At 38.8% G+C, this 23,890-nt stretch overlaps 1 protein-coding gene across 2 annotated transcripts; it reads left to right on the top strand.

Annotated features, from left to right (window-relative positions):
• The first annotated feature begins 2,969 nt into the window (after positions 1–2,969).
• Positions 2,970–20,906, top strand: LOC124276128 (GDP-D-glucose phosphorylase 1-like). Of its 2 annotated transcripts, none has more exons than XM_046711795.1 (12): positions 2,970–3,010; positions 6,425–6,477; positions 7,497–7,580; positions 8,623–8,739; positions 9,712–9,897; positions 10,418–10,510; positions 11,483–11,541; positions 12,209–12,311; positions 16,547–16,647; positions 17,005–17,150; positions 18,133–18,198; positions 18,960–20,906. In XM_046711795.1, exons 1-12 carry the CDS (start codon positions 2,998–3,000, stop codon positions 19,097–19,099), a joined length of 1,161 nt encoding a protein of 386 aa, XP_046567751.1. In that variant the 5' UTR covers positions 2,970–2,997; the 3' UTR covers positions 19,100–20,906. The 2 variants fall into 2 exon arrangements, with proteins under 2 accessions (XP_046567751.1, XP_046567752.1); XM_046711796.1 differs by lacking the exon at positions 2,970–3,010 and adding an exon at positions 3,067–3,158.
• The last annotated feature ends 2,984 nt before the right edge of the window (positions 20,907–23,890 follow it).

Raw genomic sequence — 23,890 nt, 5'->3', positions numbered from 1 at the left:
TAGTTTGAGGCGGCATCCTAGGTCAAGCCGATGTGGCTTCTTAAGCTAAGTCAATGCAGGGATACTCTACAACCTTATATAGTCTCCCTGGTCAATGCGGCATCATATTCCAAGTCAGTGCGGTATCATCAACCATGTTAATGTGGTGTTTGTGGCCATGCATGTCAAGACACGCCTGTTGGTTTTGGGAGGAAACATCACTGGACAGCTACATTGACCAATCTCTCCAGTTGTACTACCGTTCTTCCAACATAATCCTTGGAGTCTGGACACAAGACTTCATAGAACCAGACACATCACCTGTAGAAACAAGTGTGGGGTCATGCTCATCTTTACCGTTATATTAGAGCACAGCCAGGGCGCCCTTATGACAAGGATATGTAACCACAGGCCCTCCAGCAAGAAATCCCACTTCTTGTGATCAGAATCTCACATCTTCTTTTGACCCGGAACAGAGTTTCCCAAGTCCCGTGAGTCTCTACCTCTCCGGCCGTCCTTGAATACAAGCACAGGAATCCAGTTTTATATGTGGTGATGGGTTACATTACCAGAAGACATGTGAGAATGTAAATGTTGTAATTATCCAAAGCATGCAATGAACATTTTACTTTTATATTTAAATCGACAAGAATAAATTTACTTTAACGTAATGGCAGTGTATGAAATAAGGCCTGTCCGACCGCCCGAGACGGGTTAGATTTCAGACGGACGGTCTAGATTTACAGCTAGCCAGCCTGATGGTCTGTTAAAAACTTTAGATGTTATATACATCTGTGTCATATCTTGGTGTCTGGTCTGGTTAAATCCATTTTGGACTGGTAACATTTTGAAGTTACCAGCCCTAATGTCTGGGTGGGGTTTTGGCTTATTTCATACACTGGTAATGGACATACATGTATTTATCTATATAATAAAGCTGGGATTCGTTTGGAGCCAAGCTGTGACCCTTAATTCTCTAATAATACTTTCATTGTGTGACGTCAGTGCGCCAACTGTGCAAGAAAATAAGGACTTCATTTAATGATTAAGCGTTTAACTTTATATGTCTTTATTGCAGTTGATGCTTATATGTTATGTTAATCTGTTTGAACATTCTGTAAACGTATGCACTTAACCGTAGCCGTGTGACATTACCCGGTTGGGTGTCAATCACATTGGCAATATCGTTTAGAGATTAAAGTTCTACAGGGTATGATGCTATTACAAACATCGAGCAGTTACATGTTGTTTGGGTTGTTTTGTTGTTGTTTATCGTTGGTCTGGAAATCATGAGAATCGTTCTGCGCAAATGGGATATGCAGTAACATGTACTATGATACACAATATCGTGATTGTACGTTATACACAAAGACCCTTGATAAATCACGTGCAGGCTAAAATACAATACAATGAAGATGATAAAGCAACAGCCCATGCTTGTCGTAAGGCGACTAAGACAGCATTTGGTTAAGCTCACTAACTTGGTTATTATCACACACAATACCATTTAGAAAGTGGTCAAATGTAACACGTTATATTCGGGATTACACTTTCTCTGTAGAGTACAGATTCTAGTACTTCTGTTGGGTTGAGTCCCGTCCGGACTTGTCTGGTGTTTTCATCGTATCCCAGTTGCATAGATGCTCATGGTATCAGTCACTGGATTGTCTGGTCCACACCAGATTGCTTATACAAAGCCACCATTAACTGGGATATTGTTGAGTGCGGTGTTAAACAAACAAAACAAACCAACGAGAATGTATTAGGACTGCTTCAAGCATTCCTTCTATTGTCCCTAACGTGACTGGACAGCGTCTGCATATTTATATATTTTCGGATTTAGTTATGCACGAGAAAAATAAACGTAAACGTGACATTTTAAAGTTTGTAAACAACGCCAACATTTATGATAAACAACTTCGTTGTAGTGCTTCCGTGAAAACCGTGTAGTTAAGCCTATTGTGTTCAAATGAGGTCAACAATAGGAGGCTATGACGTCATCACTTATTCTGACGTCACGACATATAACTTCAACAATGTCCTATTACGTCAAGACATGCAGGTGCGTGAAATCTTTGTTAAACTCATGTCATTCATTTAAGGCAGTGGCGGATCCAGAGGCGGGTTTCAGGGGGTTCGAACCCCCCCTTTTGAAAATGACTAAAGACCACATTGAAGTTAATGTTTTGCAATGGCGGAAACCCAAAACACACACACACACACACACACACACACACACACACACACCGGAAAATGTCTGGATCCGCCTATGTAAGGGTTTCAATAAAAATGAAACCAAAACATATCAGGAATTCTGGGAACTACTAAACAACACGTGAGTGTAAAATACAAATAAATTTATACAATACACGTAGATCAATTACCCATACCGACATATGTTAACGATCCCATAGAAATTGTTATAAGCAGAAAAAAAGGTTATTCAGAATGTTAATACCAGTACAGACAGGTTTGGAATAAAGAATGATACTGGTTCGAATGAATCATTCGTTCATGTGTTCCACTCTATATATTTCACTATAACTTTGTCTCATATGGGGTTACCTCGGACAGTACAATTGGGTACAATTGGGCGTACCAGAGATCATATAATATTATATGGTCTCTGGGCGTACTTACCGAATTCAGTAACTCCGCAGGCACTTCAGAACCATTCCATACAGACCACGGCGGCATTGTCACCGTGGGTGTATAAGATTATCACCGGCAATAGTTCTAATTTGTAAGATATCAACGTTTCAATGACAGAGAAAAATTACATTATAACGAATGCATATTATTTGTGGCATTCTAAAGAATCTAATGAAGAGTTACGTCCCTTCGTTTCTCCCCAATGATCCAGACAAATATCCCTGTGATTTTGTTGTTTCTGGATACCAGATTAACTGGATACCAGAAACAGTAAACGACAAAGCTCCATGCAGTATCGAAAGATTCGCTACTGCTATAAATACATAAACACAACCATGCTCAGAGCCTTAAAGGTACATTCCCCTGATGATAAAAGCCGGTACGTACACATTTTCCTTCGTTTATTGTAAGGCGATCCTTCATTGAATAGGTTAACATCAACATTAACAGGTGGAGATCAACCGCTCTTCGCGAGGATCAAAGTCAAAGAGAAAGGAGGTGCCATCTGACAAATCAAGTACATTTTGGTGAGAATCTTTACTTAGAACGCCTCTCTGGACGGCACGAAAAAGCCGATTTTATTACGTTAGGATATAGTGTTTGTATTCATGTAAAACCACTCAGGAAAGAATTCCGTTTGAAATAGTCAGACTTCCATTATAGAAATTTCTAATTACGTGTATGTAAAAATGTACATCTGCAGGTGCAATAAATTTGTCAACTTTTCAGATAGGTTAATGGACATATGTCATAGAAATTAAGCTTCGTGGAATAGATCACTGTGTTTGATTTAGGTAATTGACAATGATAAAAAACAAATAATGGTAGAATCTGACACAATGTAGTAATATCAGCTGGTTTCTGCTTGTTAGGACTTGTTCAAAACACAACTGTCCATCATCAAGTTGCCTGTTAGCACATTAGCTATTCAGTACACACATAGAATATGGTGTAGACATTATTATAGCAATCATGCTAGAAGCAGTAGAAATATGCTCGGTGCAGAAAACTTTATATATATACACACATGATACATGAAGCAGTACACAATGACCTGATCAGACTAGTCTGTCATACATTACCAGAAATATGACGAAATGTTTTTATATACATGGCTATAATAGTGTAGCATAGATGTCTTCATTCAGCGAATAAAGTAATTGACTGAATCTAAACATGGTCTACTAAATTCAAGAAAATGTCTACTCCGGTATGTGCTGATGCCATTACCATGTTCTGTGTTCAGAATCAGGAGAGGTCCTGAGGTCTGTTATGTAGGGGATGCTGCCAGACTATCTGCCTAGAAAGGGAATTATCTTGTTGAGACCACTGCATTTGACATCCAGGCCATTGTATTGGCTCTGCAATACCACAGGAATTCAAATCTCTTCACAACAAAATATCACTTTTAGTGTCCCTCCTAGAGTGAAGCACGAGAAGGAATGCAGCCGACAAGACTTGCCTTGATAGTTTGAACCTGATAATAACCAAGATTTTGGCGAACATAGTCTTGAGCTCCTTGTTTATATATACTCAGTACTAATAGTGACAGCCCACACTATGTGGACTAGTGCATTACCAGTGGTAGGATTCATCACATAATCCTTGAGATTCAGAAATGGAATAGGTTGTGAAAAATAACAATTAAATGGATGGATGTTTTAATTTACACCTGCTTGCCATGATCTGGTGTTTATCGAGCTCATGATGAAAAGACAATGAAGGAAATTTATTTAGATCTGCTCCGAATTTGTTATTCATACCCACATCTGCAGCATATGACAGGAAATATTAATATCCAATTTGAATATTATTTTCAAAATTCTTCTATGTGTATCTAAGAGAAGAAAGCCACAAAAGACTTAAATTACCACAACCTTGACACTTGTCCTGACAAAACAAATATCTGGACATTATTTTCAAAATTCCTAAGAATTTATGAAACTATGAATATTTATATAATCAAATTAGAGAACCTGAACGTAAGGAAAGCCTTGTCTCAAATAGAACTTAAGCATTGCAGAAAGGGCTGAACATAAGGGAAGATAATGTGGTTTAGGGACTTTTGAGACGATTATCTTTTTCCTTGAGATTCACAGAGGGAGATACTCAGCCACAAATAAATTTGAACGTCAGACGATCCTTTCAATACCAGGGGTGGAAATAACTTTAAAATTGCCAGTGTACTCCGGTACAGTGGCACATGTAAAATCACTTGCCCTGATCATTTTTCCACTATTCCGGACGTTTTCTTGTTCATTTTTTAAATAAACAACATTATTAACATTGGAAAGTCAACTGGACACCGGTACAGCGTGATATACAAATTTGCTTGCCCGACAGAAAAAGCACTGGACTCGGACGTCGGGCAATGGGTTATTTTCACCACTGAATACGCTGCGAGTTTTTATTATAGTGGGTTCTAGATCATAGAAAAAGGCATGGAGAAACAAATGTTTGCAGGAATGTGAATATTGAGAGTTATGATCATGAAAGTCAACATGGTGGAGTGATCTTTGTCTGAAGTTGTCATGAATGCCATGCTACATATTACGATTTAGGAGATTCATGCCAGTTCAAGTACCTACTTCGGAAGCAGACATCCAATTAATTCCTATTGCATGTACAGCTATTAACAAGTGTTGGAGGAATCTTGTATCAGATATTTTTAATAAACTGCTGATAGTTAATGTAACAAAGCTTCGAAAATAACAATAGAGGTTATTGGTGATTCAGTTGCAGATGTTAGACAGAAACCCACTGCACTGTTCACACTACCTCACTAGCAGCAAACTAGTGCTGCACTTTGACAACAAACTGACTAATTTTGCCGGATTATTCATGCAAAGAAGCTTCTAAGAATGTATAACTCATGTATCTTTTTATTGAAACCATGACAACTGATGTTACTCAATGCTCTGTTTTTATCAGGTCAATTGCAGGTGGAACCTGTGAAATCGGGGTTAGAATATTAATTTTCAGTAACCCATGCTTGTTGTGAGAGGTGGCTAACGGGATTGGGTGGTCAGGCTCACTGACTTGGTTGACACATGTCATCGGTTCCCATTTGCACAGATCAATGCTCATACTATTGATCACTGGATTGTCTGGTCCAGACTCAATTATAAACAGACCGCCGCCATATAACTGGAATATTGCTGAGTGCGGCGTAAAACTAGACCCACTCACCCGGTTGCAGGTAGGATAGCTAAAGCTTTTGCTCGTCATACATAATACATCAAAGTCCTAGGGCCCTCATGCAATAAGTTGTTTGCAGGGTAATTATTCATGCTTCACTGAACACATCAAACTGGCCTAAATGTCCACTGTATTTCTTTCTGCATATGGTGGCTTAGAACTGACTTTGTGTCAAATGTATTGTTTTGTAAGGCAACCTTATGTATGTATCTGTGGATAATAGTAAAAAGAACTGATTAGTACTTTAATATGTTTTGAACAAGCATGTTTAATTAGCTAAAGGGAGGTTAACAGAAGAGGTGTATAAACAGGTCAGAACAAGTGTGTCCTTAATTGTGTAGGCACAGATTAGAATGCTAATAATACTACTTAGCTTACAATGCATGGACTCAGAGCTGTATTCTATAATAAGGTGACTAAACATATTGCTGTCACAGTGATGAATTGTAAAACCATTTACTTATATTCTTTATTTAGTTAATGAAATAATGCCTAGATCCTTCAACGCATGAAAACTGGTTTGCATGTGTTGTGTGTATGATATATTTGGTAAGAATTCTTTTACAGTGTCATATTGTAAACTTGTTTTTTACAGAAGTCAAAAGCTTTCAGAGGGGATTGAGAATCACCTCCAACATGGCTGATATGGTGAGTTTGATAAGTCTACCACTGCATGCCCAATTTGGTCTAACCACTGACATTGTGGTGCCTCTTTCCAACTGAGAGCTTCATTTGTCTGAGGGTAAATAACAACATAAAAAAGTTGATGTTTTTGTATATATATATATTTGTTTATGTTTTTTATCTTTTTCATTAAATTGATTGCTTAAAACCTATGATATTTGCAAAGTTTCTCAAATTTGGTAGTCAAAATAGTTACAGCAATGATAACATGTAATTTCAGCTGTTTGTACAATATGTGTTTCTTGGTGACTGTTTCCAGCTGTTTTAAAAGTACTGGGGGTGGTGGGGTAGCATAGTGGTTAAAGCGTCCACTGGTCACACCCAAGACCCGGGTTCTATTTCCCACATGGGTACAATGTGTGAAGTCCATTTCTGGTGTCCCCAGCCATGATACGGCTGGAATATTGCTGAACTGTAATAGTGAAGATTCTTTCAATAAACACTGCCACTGACTTAACAACCATCCATGTTACATGTCTACACAAAATGCCTAACAGTTTCTGGATAATTCAGTATGGATTCAGATTGTCAAGGAATTTACTATGGGCTACTATTACTTTAGGCTGGAATATTGCTGAACTGTAATAGTGAAGATTCTTTCAATAAACACTGCCACTGACTTAACATCCATCCATGTTACATGTCTACCCAAAATGCCTAACAGTTTCTGGATAATTCAGTATGGATTCAGATTGTCAAGGAATTTACTATGCCGGGCTAGCCATGAAGATCCATGTCAGAATTGGTCTTCAGTGACCATGCTTGTTTTGATCAGGTGGTCAGACTCGCTGAGTCGGTTGACATGTCATAGTACCCCAATTGCGTAGAACGATGCTCATACTGTTGATCACTGGATTGTCTGGTCCAGATTTGATTATTTACAGACCGCTGCCATATAGATGGAATATTGCTGAGTGCACCATTAAACAACAAACAGAATGCTTGGCAACATAATGGTTACTCATGGACCATTTTATTTTCAGGATTCCTTTGTTCTGCAATATTCTAGTGACGACTTTGTGCCCCAGACGACACGATGGGGAGACCATGCTGGCAAAAAGAGCAAGGTGAGTTTCATTGTCTCTCCTAAGATTAGGTCTACTCAGGCTTGTCACTGGCCCCACCACTTGGGTGTCATATCATGAGACCTGACTGTACACCTTGAAAGATGCAGGATTGGAGATGCAGTATAATTGCTCACCCATTGCAAAGTATTCATGCTATCAACCATTTGTTTGCTTGGTCCATGTGCATTGGCAGACTGACATGCTATAGCTGAACTATAGCTGACTGTAGCAGAAAACAACATTGTCATTTGTCACATCTTGAAAACATGGTAAAGCTTGAGCATTTGTTTGGCTGTTTCTGTGTTTATAAGAGAGTGAGTTAGTGTAGTTGTTTGTATTAAGTTGTCTATCAGCATGAGCACAGAGGCAACGCAGTATCATTCCTAAGCCTCTTGTATAGTTTTGCTGTCGACTGTTAAGTTCAGATCTTATTTTCACACAAGACCCTACTCTCACTGAAGATTGAAAGAGGTTGTATCATCTCTGAATTTCCTATGCCGAGTGGTGGATCCAGAATTTTGGAGAATTGTGCACATAATTCATGAAGTCGGGAAATTTCATGGAATCCTCAGGGAATTTCTTTTACGGGGGGAGAGGGGAATCTGCCCCTGATGCCAATGACAGTAATAATACTGACACAGTTATGAATAGTTCTAAGTAATGGTTTTGTATATAATATCCTTTGCCTATTTTTGCCTCTTAACTGTTCCAGGGCAGTGGGGTAGCCTAGTGGTTAAAGCATTCGCTCATCACACTGAAGACCGGGTTCGATTCCCTGCATGGTTACAGAGAGCGGAGCTAATTTCTGGTGTCCCCCACTGTGATATTGCTTGAATATTGCTAAAAACAGCGTAAAATCCAACTCACTCACTCACTCACTGTTGTATGAGTGATGCAGCTCAGTTCATGCTGTATGAGTACAGGTTTAATGTTGTCTGCACTTTTGTTGATTTTTGTCTTGCATTTTTTCTTGCATTTTGTGTAAGATAGCAACACTGATGCCACCATTTTGTAGTCACTGTTGCTTTTTGATGTGCCCCAGTTTGACAGGGAGCTGACAAGTCGGTGGGACAATTGTATGGAGAATGGAGTGTTCCGGTACAACATGCAGCAACTGGATACCAGGGTGATTCCTGGAGACAAGGCATACGTCGCACAGGTACGCCAGCTCAGTTGTCGATACTAAAACAATATTCATTTTTTGTATGGGAAACATTGTAGCTTAACAAAAATGAAATTTTTCAATGGCAAATGTTTTATACAGTCAAACTCTGCTCTGTAGAACTTTGATCAGTCAAACGATTGTCACAAAGAAAAGTCTGTAAGCTTTCTTTATTCGTCATCTTTGGTTGTGTTGAACCTCATAGGCCGATTCAACTTGGACACAACAGTATTTGATTGTATTTTAATGTGAATGTATCCTCTGCACTTCAAGATAACACTGAAGGTGATCATGGATAGGTTTTCATGGGAGTTTGACATATTGGGAATGTGATGTGGGCAATGAATCAGAAACCAATGCAAAACCAATATTGGAGTTAGAAAACATTGCTCCAAACTAAACATAATATTAGGAGCGGTAGCTAAGTTGGGGATCTGGCAAGCCATGACAAATTCATTTCAGCATCTCTATAGTCCGTTTGGCTCAAAAGCGGACCGATGAATTGCAATCTAACTCGAAAACTAATAAACATAACATACTCAATGAAACGCTGATCATAAACAAAACATCATACCAACTCTGTGAGGTTTTTGCAGAATTTTTGTCCTAAAAATAAAAGAGTTGTTTAACAATCTATCATTAAAATATTGACACAGTTCACTATTTGTTACGAGGGAGGAGTGCAGAGAAAGGGACAGCCAGGTGTTCGAGAACGGATGGAGACAGCACAGCACAGGTTAATGAATAAATAACTTTGTCTGTGAACGTGCTTCTCGAACACCTGGCTGAAACCTCACAGAGTTGGTATGATGTTTTGATTATGATCAGCGTTTCATTGAGTATTTTATGTTTATTAGTTTTCGAGTTAGATTGCAATTCATCGGTCCGCTTTTGAGCCAAACGGACTATAGCCTCTATTGTATGGTATCATGATGATATTAAAATGTTCACCATAATGGTCTCCTCCAGCTGAACAGTCTGCGGGCCACTGAGAGAAGGAAGCCCCAGACAATCATGAGTGTCAGTCAGCCTTTCAATCCAGACCTCTTCAACTTCACTAAAGTCCACACAAAAGAAATATTGTTCGGTCTGCAAAATACAGATGAATCTACAACCAGTGGAGCGACCATGAATGGCACTACTGATAGTGCACAGGTACTGAGTAGTCACATGGAGTGAGTGAGTGAGTGAATACCTTGTCAGTCATTCTCCGATACTAAGTTGTGGAACTGAATGAACGAGTGAGTGAGTGATTTCACTGTCAAAAGTTCACATTGAAATTCATGGCTGAGTAATTGTGAGTGAACCTACTGCTTTTCATGAACCATCTGATCAAGTTTAAGACTCTGGGATTTGACTGAATTATGTATCTAGGTTTGTCAGTACAGTCCCCATGACTGTGGGTGTCATCAGAGTGGTAGATGTCTATGGCCTGGGTTACTACCATCTTACCTTCAACATAGGGCTGACGCAGTATACTGAAATACTCTTCAAAGTAGCATCAAGTGACACTACCACATTAAGAACCGAAATAAGGTTACATTTGTAGTCAGGTATTGATACCTGATAATACAGGTGACGTGGTGATATGATCGTGTTGATTAATTATTTTGTAGATTCAGTGAATATGTTTGGTGTTTATTACTAAATATTTCTCTCTGGGTGATGTTCCCAGGAACCAGAGCGTCATATCATCATCATCAACGTCAGCCCCTTGGAGTATGGACATGTGCTTATAGTGCCACAGGTGAACCGCTGTTACCCACAGGTGAGACTTCATGGGTGGGGGGTTACAGGTGAACATGTGGTGCTTTGCAGAATAATGACCCGATCTGACCTGTACTACCCCTGCTAAAATGAACTTGACCAGTCACTTGGTTAATGAACTGACCTGTTCTATGGTGTCTTCCCACTCTGCCTAGAGAAGTTTAAAAAATGACAAGTTTTGGTTTTTTACAGTCTTTTACTGGTTTTACAGTCTTTTACTGGTTTCACAATTACACACAACTGACAAGGATGTTCATTTCATTGCCATGGCTATTTTTTGTACCTTTTTAATTTGGCATCCCATTCAAATTTCCCATAATACTCAGTTGTTGGGTGTTTTTTTGTAGTAACACCACTCTTTCAAAATTTCTATTTTTTGTTCCCCTCATTTCTTAAGAACTGTACTACCCCGTCGACGAAATACCTTAGTTGTGCGTGCGACATTAAATAAAGCAAATAACTACTATTACCTTACTCCAAACGGCACATCCCTTCTTCATTGATAATTGGGCTGTTCCATTATTCTACAGGGCAAAAAATCATTTCCCACGCTGCCTACAATATTTTTGTTGGCAGTTTGGGATGTAGGCAGTTTGGGATGTAGGCAGTGTGGGATGTAGGCAGTATGGGACCTAACCCTTCAGCAACCCATGTTTGTCATTAGCTGGTCATGCTGACTGGGTTGGTTGACACACTTCATCGTATTCCAGCTGCGCAGATTGATGCTATTGATGTGAATCACTTGATTGTCTGGTCCAGACTCGATTATTTACAGACAGACGTCATATACATGTAGCTGGAATATTGCTGTGTGCTGCATAAAAAAATAAACAAACAAACTTCATTATAACCCATCAACAGACTTGTATGGGGTTTACAAAGACAGTGAGCTAGCTGTACTATTTAACAAGTTACTGGGTAACATTATACTATGAACATGATGAACCATGTTGATATGTGTGTGATGTTCCAGGTTCTCACAGAGACTGCTGTAAAGGTGGGACTGGAGTCCATGCTTCTCAGTAGCCACAGGTAGGCACTCATTTGCAGATTCAAAAGTCCCAGTGATTTACCTTGGCTCCTTTCATTTGTTTATCATCTCCTTGCTGTGGGTTTCACAAAGGTAAATGTATAAGACCTGCTGCGGTCTTTCATAACTATGACCTAAGTTTGATTGTAGCAGTGTGTGTAGTACATTCTAGTACTTTCTTGGGTTGAGTCCCATCCGGGATTCGAACCCACACCCTCAGAGTCAGGCACCTACCGTGGAAGTAGCGGTGGTTGAGCGGTTTTGGCAGCTGACTTTGTGTGCTGGCGATTCGGTGCCAGACTCTGAGGGTGTGGGTTCGAATCACAGGTGTCACAGGTGTCATGTAGTGTCAGTTGTTTGAATCTCGGATGGACCACTCAACCCAAAAAGTACTAGAATTTTGTACTTTACTAAGAAAGTGTAATCCTAAATATAACATTTGTTACATTTGACCACTTTCTAAAAATAGCATTGTGTATTTCATAGCTTTAGGCTGTGGGAGCCGTGCCAATTCACACTTATCAGAGGGGTACACAAAGTCCGCAGTCTAGACTACCAGTTGTCAGACTTCCATTTTTGTGGAAGCCGCGATGGCTGAGGGAAAAATAGAATAGACATGATGTTCTATGTACCAGTATGTGCATGTAAGGAATTAATTTCTGTTTGCAGGGGTTTTCGAATCGGCTTCAACAGTCTGTGTGCCTACGCCTCCGTGAACCACCTACACATGCATGCCTACTACCTGGAACAACAGCTCCTTGTGGAACACTGTGTGAGTGTAGCTAGGTGTCATGTAGTGTCTGTACATATAGGTGTCGTGTTGTGTCAGTACACATAGGTGTCATGTGGTGTCAGTATCCATATGTGTCAATATACATAGGTGTCATGTTGTGTCAGTACACATAAGTGTCATAAAGTGTCAATATACATAGGTGTCATGTTGTGTCTATACACATAGGTGCCATGTGTCCATGCACATAGGTGTCATGTTGTGTCCATGCACATAGGTGTCATGATGACTTCATACACATGTGTGTCATGTTGTGTCCATACACTTAAGTGTCATGTGTCCACACTTATAGGTGTCATTTTGTGTAAGTATGCATGTGTCATATTGTGTAAGTACACATGTGTCATGTTGTGTCAGTACACATGTGTCGTGTTGTGTCCATACACACAGTTGTCAAGTTGTGTCAGTACACAAAGGTGTCATGTTGTGTCCATAAACAGGTGTCATGTAGTGTCAGTATACATAAGTGTCATGTAGTGTCAGTATACACAGGTGTCATGTAGTGTCAGTATACAAAGGTGTCATGTAGTGTCAGTATACATAGGTGTCATGTAGTGTCAGTAGACATAACTAGGTCATGTGTCCATACACATAGTTGTCATATTGTGTCCCTACACATAGGTGTCATGTAGTGTCAGTATACACAGGTGTCATGTAGTGTCAGTATACATAGGTGTCATGTAGTGTCAGTATACACAGGTGTCATGTAGTGTCCAGTATACACAGGTGTCATGTAGTGTCAGTAGACATAGGTGTCATGTTGTGTCAGTATACACAGGTGTCATGTAGTGTCAGTATACACAGGTGTCATGTAGTGTCAGTAGACACATAATGTATTGTCATGTTGTGTCAGTAGGCACAGGTGTCATGTTGTGTCAGTAGACATAGCTGTCATGTTGTGTCAGTATACACAGGTGTCATGTAGTGTCAGTATACATAGGTGTCATGTAGTGTCAGTATACATAAGTTTCATGTAGTGTCAGCACACATAAGTGTCATGTAGTGTCAGTATACACAGGTGTCATGTAATGTCAGTATACATAGCTGTCATGTGTCAGTATACATAGGTGTCATGTAGTGTCAGTATACATAGGTGTCATGTAATGTCAGTATACATAGCTGTCATGTGTGTCAGTATACATAGGTGTCATGTAGTGTCAGTATACACAGGTGTCATGTAATGTCAGTATACATAGGTGTCATGTAGTGTCAGTATACATAAGTGTCATGTAGTGTCAGTATACACAGGTGTCATGTAGTGTCAGTATACATAAGTGTCATGTAGTGTCAGTATACACAGGTGTCATGTAGTGTCAGTATACATAAGTGTCATGTAGTGTCAGTATACATAGGTGTCATGTAATGTCAGTATACATAGCTGTCATGTGTCAGTATACATAGGTGTCATGTAGTGTCAGTATACATAAGTGTCATGTAATGTCAGTATACATAGCTGTCATGTAGTGTCAGTATACATAAGTGTCATGTAGTGTCAGTATACACAGGTGTCATGTAGTGTCAGTACACATGTCAGTGTCATACACATAGGTGTCAGTATACACAGGTGTCATGTAGTGTCAGTATACATAAGTGTCATGTAGTGTCAGTACATAAGTGTCATGTAGTGTCAGTACACATAAGTGTCATGTAGTGTCAGTATACATAGGTGTCATGTAATGTCAGTATACATAGGTGTCATGTAGTGTCAGTATACATAGGTGTCATGTAGTGTCAGTATACATAGGGTGTCATGTAGTGTGTCAGTATCAGCATACATAGGTGTCATGTAATGTCAGTATACATAGGTGTCATGTAGTGTCAGTAAACATAGGTGTCATGTAGTGTCAGTATACATAGGTGTCATGTAGTGTCAGTATACATAGGTGTCATGTAGTGTCAGTATACATAGGTGTCATGTAGTGTCAGTATACATAGGTGTCATGTAGTGTCAGTATACATAGGTGTCATGTAATGTCAGTATACATTGCTGTCATGTAGTGTCAGTATACATAGGTGTCATGTAGTGTCAGTATACATAGGTGTCATGTAGTGTCAGTAGACACAGGTGTCATGTAGTGTCAGTATACATAGGTGTCATGTAGTGTCAGTAGACACAGGTGTCATGTAGTGTCAGTATACATAGGTGTCATGTAGTGTCAGTATACATAGGTGTCATGTAGTGTCAGTATACATAGGTGTCATGTAGTGTCAGTATACATAGGTGTCATGTAATGTCAGTATACATTGCTGTCATGTAGTGTCAGTATACATAAGTGTCATGTAGTGTCAGTATACACAGGTGTCATGTAGTGTCAGTACACATAAGTGTCATGTAGTGTCAGTATACACAGGTGTCATGTAGTGTCAGTATACATAAGTGTCATGTAGTGTCAGTATACATAGGTGTCATGTAATGTCAGTATACATAGCTGTCATGTGTCAGTATACATAGGTGTCATGTAGTGTCAGTATACATAAGTGTCATGTAATGTCAGTATACATAGCTGTCATGTAGTGTCAGTATACATAAGTGTCATGTAGTGTCAGTATACACAGGTGTCATGTAGTGTCAGTACACATAAGTGTCATGTAGTGTCAGTATACACAGGTGTCATGTAGTGTCAGTATACATAGGTGTCATGTAATGTCAGTATACATAGGTGTCATGTAGTGTCAGTATACATAGGTGTCATGTAGTGTCAGTATACATAGGTGTCATGTAGTGTCAGTATACATAGGTGTCATGTAGTGTCAGTATACATATGGGTGTAAGTGTGTAGTGTCAGTATACATAGGTGTCATGTTGTGTCAGTATACATAGGTGTCATGTAATGTCAGTATACATGTAAGGTGTCATGTAATGTCAGTATACACATAGGTGTCATGTAGTGTCAGTATACATAGGTGTCATGTAGTGTCAGTATACATAGGTGTCATGTAGTGTCAGTATACATAGGTGTCATGTAGTGTCAGTATACATAGGTGTCATGTAGTGTCAGTATACATAGGTGTCATGTAGTGTCAGTATACATAGGTGTCATGTAATGTCAGTATACATTGCTGTCATGTAGTGTCAGTATACATAGGTGTCATGTAGTGTCAGTATACATAGGTGTCATGTAGTGTCAGTATACACAGGTGTCATGTAGTGTCAGTATACACAGGTGTCATGTAGTGTCAGTAGACACAGGTGTCATAATAGTGTCAGTATACATAGGTGTCATGTAGTGTCAGTATACATAGGTGTCATGTAGTGTCAGTATACATAGGTGTCATGTAGTGTCAGTATACATAGATGTTGTGTCATGTAATGTCAGTATACACAGGTGTCATGTAGTGTCAGTATACACAAGTGTCATGTAGTGTCAGTATACACAGGTGTCATGTAGTGTCAGTATACATAAGTGTCATGTAGTGTCAGTATACATAAGTGTCATGTAGTGTCAGTATACATAGGTGTCATGTTGTGTCAGTATACATAGCTGTCATGTTGTGTCAGTATACACAGGTGTCATGTAGTGTCAGTATACATAGCTGTCATGTAGTGTCAGTATACACAGGTGTCATGTAGTGTCAGTATACATAGCTGTCATGTAGTGTCAGTATACACAGGTGTCATGTAGTGTCAGTATACACAGGTGTCATGTAGTGTCAGTATACACAGGTGTCATGTAGTGTCAGTATACATAGCTGTCATGTAGTGTCAGTATGCATAAGGTGTCATGTAGTGTCAGTATACATAAGTGTCATGTAGTGTCAGTATACATAGGTGTCATGTAGTGTCAGTATACATAGGTGTCATGTAGTGTCAGTATACATAGGTGTCATGTAGTGTCAGTATACATAGGTGTCATGTAGTGTCAGTATACACAGGTGTCATGTAGTGTCAGTATACATAGGTGTCATGTAGTGTCAGTATACACAGGTGTCATGTAGTGTCAGTATACATAGCTGTCATGTAGTGTCAGTATACACAGGTGTCATGTAGTGTCAGTATACACAGGTGTCATGTAGTGTCAGTATACACAGGTGTCATGTTGTTTCCATACACATAGGTGTCATGTAGTGTCAGTATACATAGGTGTCATGTTGTGTCAGAATTTTCTGTAAAACTACACAAAATATGTGTCACCAATTAAGATCAAATACATTTGATACAGCGTACATGTTTACCACATACCACATATTGATGATGAATGTGGGGGGGTTCTTTTCAGGATGTAGAACCTCTCGGCCCCAATGTACATGAGCTGACCGTCATGCCGTGTCACGGGTTCGCCTTCCAGCTTCACGGGACCACAGTCAAACAGATAGCCAGGTAACACAGATCTTGTGCACCTGCAAAGTTAGTTAGCCATGACCATTCCCCAGCAGAATGTGTCCAGCAGGAGCACCGGTAATAATGTTGTGGATGGAAATAAAGATGAACATCGAACCAGATGGAGTAGACAATATCTGGATGACAACTGCAATATATTCAGAAGAGCGTATACCATGGAAACAAAACGAAACAGATTTTGTAATAAGGTGTTTGTTAATTGAACGTAGCGTAGTGTATGGGTTAATGCTGGTGTTATTCCACACTTGTAAACATGCATTATTATAGTATTTGTTTGCACTATAGACATGACTGGCGTTACATCTGTTATCACTGAATTTGGTTATGTCTGACCAGGTTGATACATAACATAACGATGTACTTCCATGACAACGACATCGCCCACAATCTATTCATCACACGAGGGACCGTGTTTGGTGAGCCACAGTCCAGCACAAACAGGACGATACGCATGTACCTGTGGCCCAGGAAGAAGTTTATAGGTAAGAAGTACACGTACATTATCATGTTTAGAGAGGCAGCTTGTTCCATGATCTAGCATTGGTGGTCCAGTCAACTGTGCAGAGTTGCTTCCCTTAGGCATATGTCTATGATTTTGGTGGAATCTCAGATTCACCGGATTTATGTTTCTAGATTTGTCAGCAACATACAAGCTTGTAGCTTTCATTAAAGTGTTTAATGTAAGTAAGACCTGCATCACCGTTGTCACATCAAGCCGACACATCATGATTTTTCATCTACTATTGCGATAGTTAATGTGTTTTCGCTATCTATGTTTTGAATGCTAATTGGCTTTTTGGTATTTTATATGCCTCCAGTTGACTGATGTTTAATCTTGATTTCTGTCATGAATATAGTGGCATATTGTCGCTAATTGTTCAATACACAGCAATCCCTGCTGTCCCTCTTGACCGTAAAACTGAAACGACTCTCTATTATTGTGGTATTTCTATTTGTGAGGTAAGGTGAGGTGAAATTGGGTTTAACGTCGTGCTTGAGAATATTTCGCTCATATGACGACGTGCATGCGTGTGTATGTGTATATGCGGCTGCTTGTACTAGCCCAGACTGAAGCTGGTTTTATAGTGCTAGCCCACTGAGATACCATGCCGCAGTGAAGCATGAATACCCCACTCAGACACATTATACTGACTCCGAGTCAACCAGTCCTTGTTGTACCCATTAATGCCGAGCGCCAGGCAGGGACCAACAAGTACCATATTTCTATTTGTAGTCTGTGGCATGTCATAGTGAAGACACACAGTTTGCTCTATCCCCATGTATAGTGTAATAAAGTACAGTTTGCCCTAAACCATTGTACCAGTAATTAAAGCACACACTCATTCTTAGAGCTGGAGCTCGGTATGTCACACTTATTCCGTTCTCGGACTAAAATAACTGTGGAGATATTTGATGACTGTTGTCTACTTCTAATGCTTACCTTAAGTTCTGACCTGTTCTCAGGTACCAAGGTTCCTGATGAATTCAACGTAGCTGTGGTAGAACTGGCGGGACATCTACCCATCAAAGGTAAGGAACTCACACATGTGTAGGAACGATGGGTTAGCCTAGTGGTTAAAGTGTTCGCTCATCCAGCCAAAGACCTGGGTTTGATTCCCCACATGGGTACATTATGTGAAGCCCATTTCCGCTGTCCCCTATAGTGATATTGCTGAAATATTGTTAAAAGCAGCGTAAAACCATACTCACTCAGTCACTCACGCATGTGTATTTACTTCAAACAAAACAAGTACAACCTGTCTGATAACCATTGTCCTTTGCGCCTGATTTCAGCCAGTGAACTATGAGCTAAATGTCCATTGCTTCCAGCAGGGAAGCTGCAGACACTCTTTGTGTCTCTTTCTAATAGATGCTTGTTTGGTTTGTGTGTGTGTGTGTGTGCGTGCATGCGTGCGTGTGTGAGAGTGAGAGAGAAAAGTATTTGTTCCCAATCATTTTTACTTCAGGAATGAAATATGTTTAATCTAATAGGTCCTTATACTGTTGTCAAGCAGGACTACTCAAACAATACTATATTAAAGAATTTGTTATCCATAAATTGTGCCTACTTTGTCATCCATCAACTTCATAGAAATATTTACAATGAAACAATTCTCTTTGTTACTTGAATAAACCCAAATTCAACTTGATGCACCATGATGTACTAATGAAATCTTTAAAGTTTATTACAATATGATTAGTGGACAGTCAAATAGTATGCAACATGATATCAGCACTTATTGCCCATGTTATTATATTTGGCTTAAGGTTTTCATCTTGCCTCATTTCAGATGACAGTTCCTTCCAAAGTCTGACAGAGGAAACAGCTGACCACATCATCGCGGACGCAAGTCTCCCACTTGAAGAGTATAATCAGATCAAGACTACAGTGGTGAAGATGGCCAAACAATTAGACACCAAGACACAGTGACGATGAAGATACTTAGACAATATATTGTTCTGTGGGAAACGGCATGGTATTATTTAAACTTGTTGGCAGCATTTGCAACGGGGTCGTCAAACTATTGTGAATGATATTCCATCCAGTGTTTGTTATGTGTAAAAGCAAAGGTGCAGATAATAAGATTTTTATAAGCAGTTTGGATGCTTGAACAAACCTATCAGCAACAGGCTCTTAAGCCATGTTCATATTTGTGTTTGCACCTTTGTATCAGTAGTTTAAGCTGTTTTATTGTTTGAAAATGTAAGTTTTAACTTTTGTACAAGTCCCATTTTCTGTATCAAAGGAATGATACTGAATTCTCAAAAGGTGCATCGTTTAACTGAAAACAGAAAAAGAATTGTCTCATGAACAAAATATTTCCTTAATCTCTCATGTATATATAGTAAATTATTATACCTATGAATTGTGGTATGTCATGTTGGTTGTGCAATGTACGTATTAACCATAAGGATAGAAAGATATTTACTCATGTGGGTCATTTTGATATATTGTCAATACTTGTTTGTTCATTTGAAGTGATATGGTGTCATGTCATTGTTGAGAACAGCACAATCTGATATCATCCATTGTTCAAAACATCACAAATTCATTTTGTGAAATAATTTGAACAATAGACTGACCTCTGGGAAGTTGTTCTACAAATCTCTGAAGATTTTTTAGGGACTGTTCATAATTTATGGCTAGAGGGTGATGATTTTTCTTCTTTATTGAGGGGGGAGGGGAAGGGGTGGTCACCCACACCATGTATTTAAAAAAGTATGCTTAAAATTAGGGTGGGGGGCACTAACTTTGTATAAAGATTTTAGAGGGAGTCATTCACATTGTACATGCTTCTCCATAAAAATCATCATCATCCCCTAGCCATAAATTATCAACAGTCCCTTATCTTTATTTCATTAAGTGTCAATGAGCGATATGTAGACTACAGTAACCTGGAAACTCAGATTTATTGATTATCTCGCCCTCTTGGACGTCATTTGCCTCACCACAGACTCAGCCAGCACCGTTTATTCACTTTGTGTCATAATAGGATTCAAGTGATATGAAGTCACCATAGTTCTATTTACAATTGTTGTTAATTATTCTATTATTTCAAATAGTCGAAACATTGTGTGGTTGTTGAGAACAATGACATCTTTCATGGTGTGACAAGGTCAAGGTCACTCAGTAAATTGCATGTTTCTCAACAAGATTTATTTTTTTATCACCAAACTTTTATGAATAATTTCTCAAGCATGTCTTTTCCTGTATTAGAATTAGTCCAATATTTACTCAGTTTTTGGTGTTGTTCATGCACTGCTCTCCACATATACACAGATTAAACTTGTTGCCATATGGAATTCACAAGTTACGTGGTCCATGTCACAATGAGGGATGTTATTCACATTTTGTTCTCATTCTGGACAGCAGTTGGTCATGAAGAGATGGCTTGAGATGAATTACCAGAAGCCATGGGCTGTGGGGTAGAAAAGTGCTTAAAGTGTATTCCCAGGCTTGATTCCCCACATGGGTACAATGTGTGAAGCCTATTTCTGGTGTTCCCTGCCATAATATTGATGGAATATTGGTAAAAGCGGCGTAAAACCATACTCACTCACTTACCAGAGTTTTCATTTGATTTCCCAGTTGAAACTTGTTCATACATCTGGCAAGAGATTTAAGAACACCCCTTCATTTTACATATCCACATCCATTTTGAAATATCTATATGTCTTTAATCTCAGGGCTCCAGATAAGGGTCGTATCGGCGTATGTACGGATATAAAATAAGCACGATACGGTAGGAAATAATTTAGAAAACGTAGCAGATACGCACCACAGCAGTGGTGTACGGTCTTAGAATCCTTTACAGACATATTTATCGAAAATATATTGTTTTATTGATTATTGCAATGTTGTGGTGCATATATGAAATGAAACACAAGATTACTGATACTCCTTTAAGTCCCATTCAGTACTCTAAATGTAATCTTAAAGTTTTCCAGTACTCCTGTATTGAAAAAATAAGGAGTACGTACTCCTGATGTTGAAAAATTATCTGGAGCCCTGAAACTCATTTGTCTAATGTCCACTATACCTCCAATACTTGCTGAATAGAAATGGGCCCTGTCCCAAAAAGCAAATCTTTGCTCTAGGATGTTAACCAATTGTAATGCATGGGAGTTAAATTCACCAACTATCAAAGACGGCTTGTGGAACACTCCAAAACTGTCTTCATATGGCCAAGGGAAGTAATTGAAAGACTACTCAAAAATCTGTTCCTTTTGAACAGTTACAATGCATTTTATTTGATAATCAATGTCTGTTTGTCTATTTCAGTATGAGTATGTCAAAATGAAACACAAATAATGTTTCTTTAGGAAATTGAAACAGTATACTATACAAGATATATATATACACTACTAAAATGATGTTTGCCATGCAGACCAACTACAGGAACATAAAAATATTGGCATTCCTTAACTTCTATTGAGTAGAATAAATAGAGAATCTCACCCAAGGGTCTTCTGATATCAATTATGTCGACATGGGTTGATAAAGTTACAAATATCTGAGGCTTACCGAGGATATTTTTACTTTTATCAACGAGTGTTGATATACTTGATATCAGAAGACACAGGGTGAGATTCATGTTTATCATTAAAAGTCACTCTTCTTTAGTTTTCAATGAAAAATGTACATTTCTGAACATGGTACTGCCATTAGACTTGCAGTCCAGCGATATCTTAGCATTGTGATGTCATCAAGTTCATGACATCATAGCATTTGTTTTTTTTGTCAGGGCATTGTACAAAATCTCACTGATCTCACACAAGCACTTTCTCCAGTGGAACACAGTTTTGGATGGTAAAGGTGAATCATTTTCTTGTTATATGTCATGTGTCGACTCCACAAGCATGGAAACCAGTAGATACAGTCTCAATAAAGTCATATCATTTACTCTGATAACATACCTCGCTGCCGAGATTGGGGTAGATAGATGTAGAGGGATGGTAGATATATAATTGTGTACAAAGAAGCAGTGTCTTTTATCATGTAACGAAGGAATTTCTTTGAGAGGCATTAAGAAGTTGGGATACATAGGAAAGATGAGAATATTTGGAACAACTTCCCTTTCACAATGTGAGCAACGTTTCAGTTTAGATTCTAAAACCAATATCAAGTAAGTGATGTACAGAGTAGGGATTGAATGGCCTTTGTTAAAATTTGTTGAAGTGTTTTACAGTTGATTAATTAAGAGTTTCCACAGAGAGGCGAAGCCAGTTAACTACACAATGAGTAAGATCTTAGTTAAAATGTTAACAGGTGAAGCCTGTGGTATAAACAGAATGATTACGACTGATGGGAATCTTTGATTTGTTGTAATAAAGAAGTTGTTCTTCAATATATTCTTATCTTTCCATAAATTGAAAAGTTACAATAACTAATCAAAAAAGTAATTGTAAAACGCAAATGAGGTCATGTGGCAGAAACAGTTCTTGCAAAGACAACATTCCCAATAAGAAGGGCGTTTACAAATGTGCATGGCTGTTTCGGCTGACATTTATGGCTACCATTATTTGGTACCTAAATCAGAAATTGAGCAGTTACTTCAAACATGTTTTTTATTCACAGTTTTTAAAGTTACTTTAGATATGTCTGACCCGTGAAGATCCGGGGTAGAATAGGTCTTCAGCAACCCATGCTTGCCACAAAAGGCGACTATGCTTGTCATAAGAGGCGACTAACGGGATCGGGTGGTCAGGCTCGCTGACTTGGTTGACACATGTCATTGGTTCTCAGTTGTGCAGATTGATGCTCATGCGGTTGATCACTGGATTGTCTGGTCCAGACTCGATTATTTACAGACCGCCACCATATAGCTGGAATATTGCTGAGTGTGGCGTAAAACTTAACTCACTCTATGTCTAAAACATAGATTTGAGTTTTTCTTCATAAATATCATATACATGTATAAGGAATATCAAACATGTCTTGTTCTTGCTAAAGGCTTTCAAAATAGTTTTTGTTTCTAAAATATGGTGTAACAGTGATTGGTCACATAATACAATTTGTAATCCTAATGTGTTTATGTAATATCAGAACCAGCTCACCCATCTCCAACTTCACCTTTGTCGGCATTTATTTGTCATCTAACTTGGTGCGTAGTGATCTCTTACTTATGATTACATTCGTCAGCACAGCTGTGATAGGGGAAATCTGTTGGTTTGAGGGATTATGTCAAGTAATATATCTTTTATGTTCAGTTATTTGAACCTTCACTAATAAACATTTATTTTCCATTTGTTTGTTGTTTTGTATGGTTTCCGAACAGCAAACTTGAACAGTTGTTCCAGTTTTTACCAAGGTTTCAAATGTTTGGTCATCTACAGATATCCAGTACTCTGAGCTAGTACAGTTTTATGTTGTAAATTACCATAACGTCTGCAACGATATCAATGCAACGTAGAACTTTCACTTTTCTGTTGCTAAACACATTGTTGTGAGAAACATATTGTTGCAATCTACAGAAACAATACTGACATTACATGGCTGCAACTCTGTAGCACGAGATATATATACTTCCCATCAAAAGTTTAGACTCACTTAATACACCCACTGTACGTTATGTGTGTATATATATATATATATATGGTTACATCGAAGACAGATTTCTCCACTAACTTGGGGGAACCAACTGCAAACCTTATGCAGATGAATTGCATGAGGATCATGCATCAAATTGCTGAAAAGCATTTGCAAATATCGTGCATGTGA

This window comes from Haliotis rubra, unplaced genomic scaffold (assembly GCF_003918875.1).
Source record: "Haliotis rubra isolate DU_JTF1 unplaced genomic scaffold, ASM391887v1 Scf206, whole genome shotgun sequence".
NCBI lineage: Eukaryota > Metazoa > Mollusca > Gastropoda > Lepetellida > Haliotidae > Haliotis > Haliotis rubra.
Note: the sequence above shows the minus strand (reverse complement) of the source record. Positions and strands in the feature narration are given on the sequence as shown.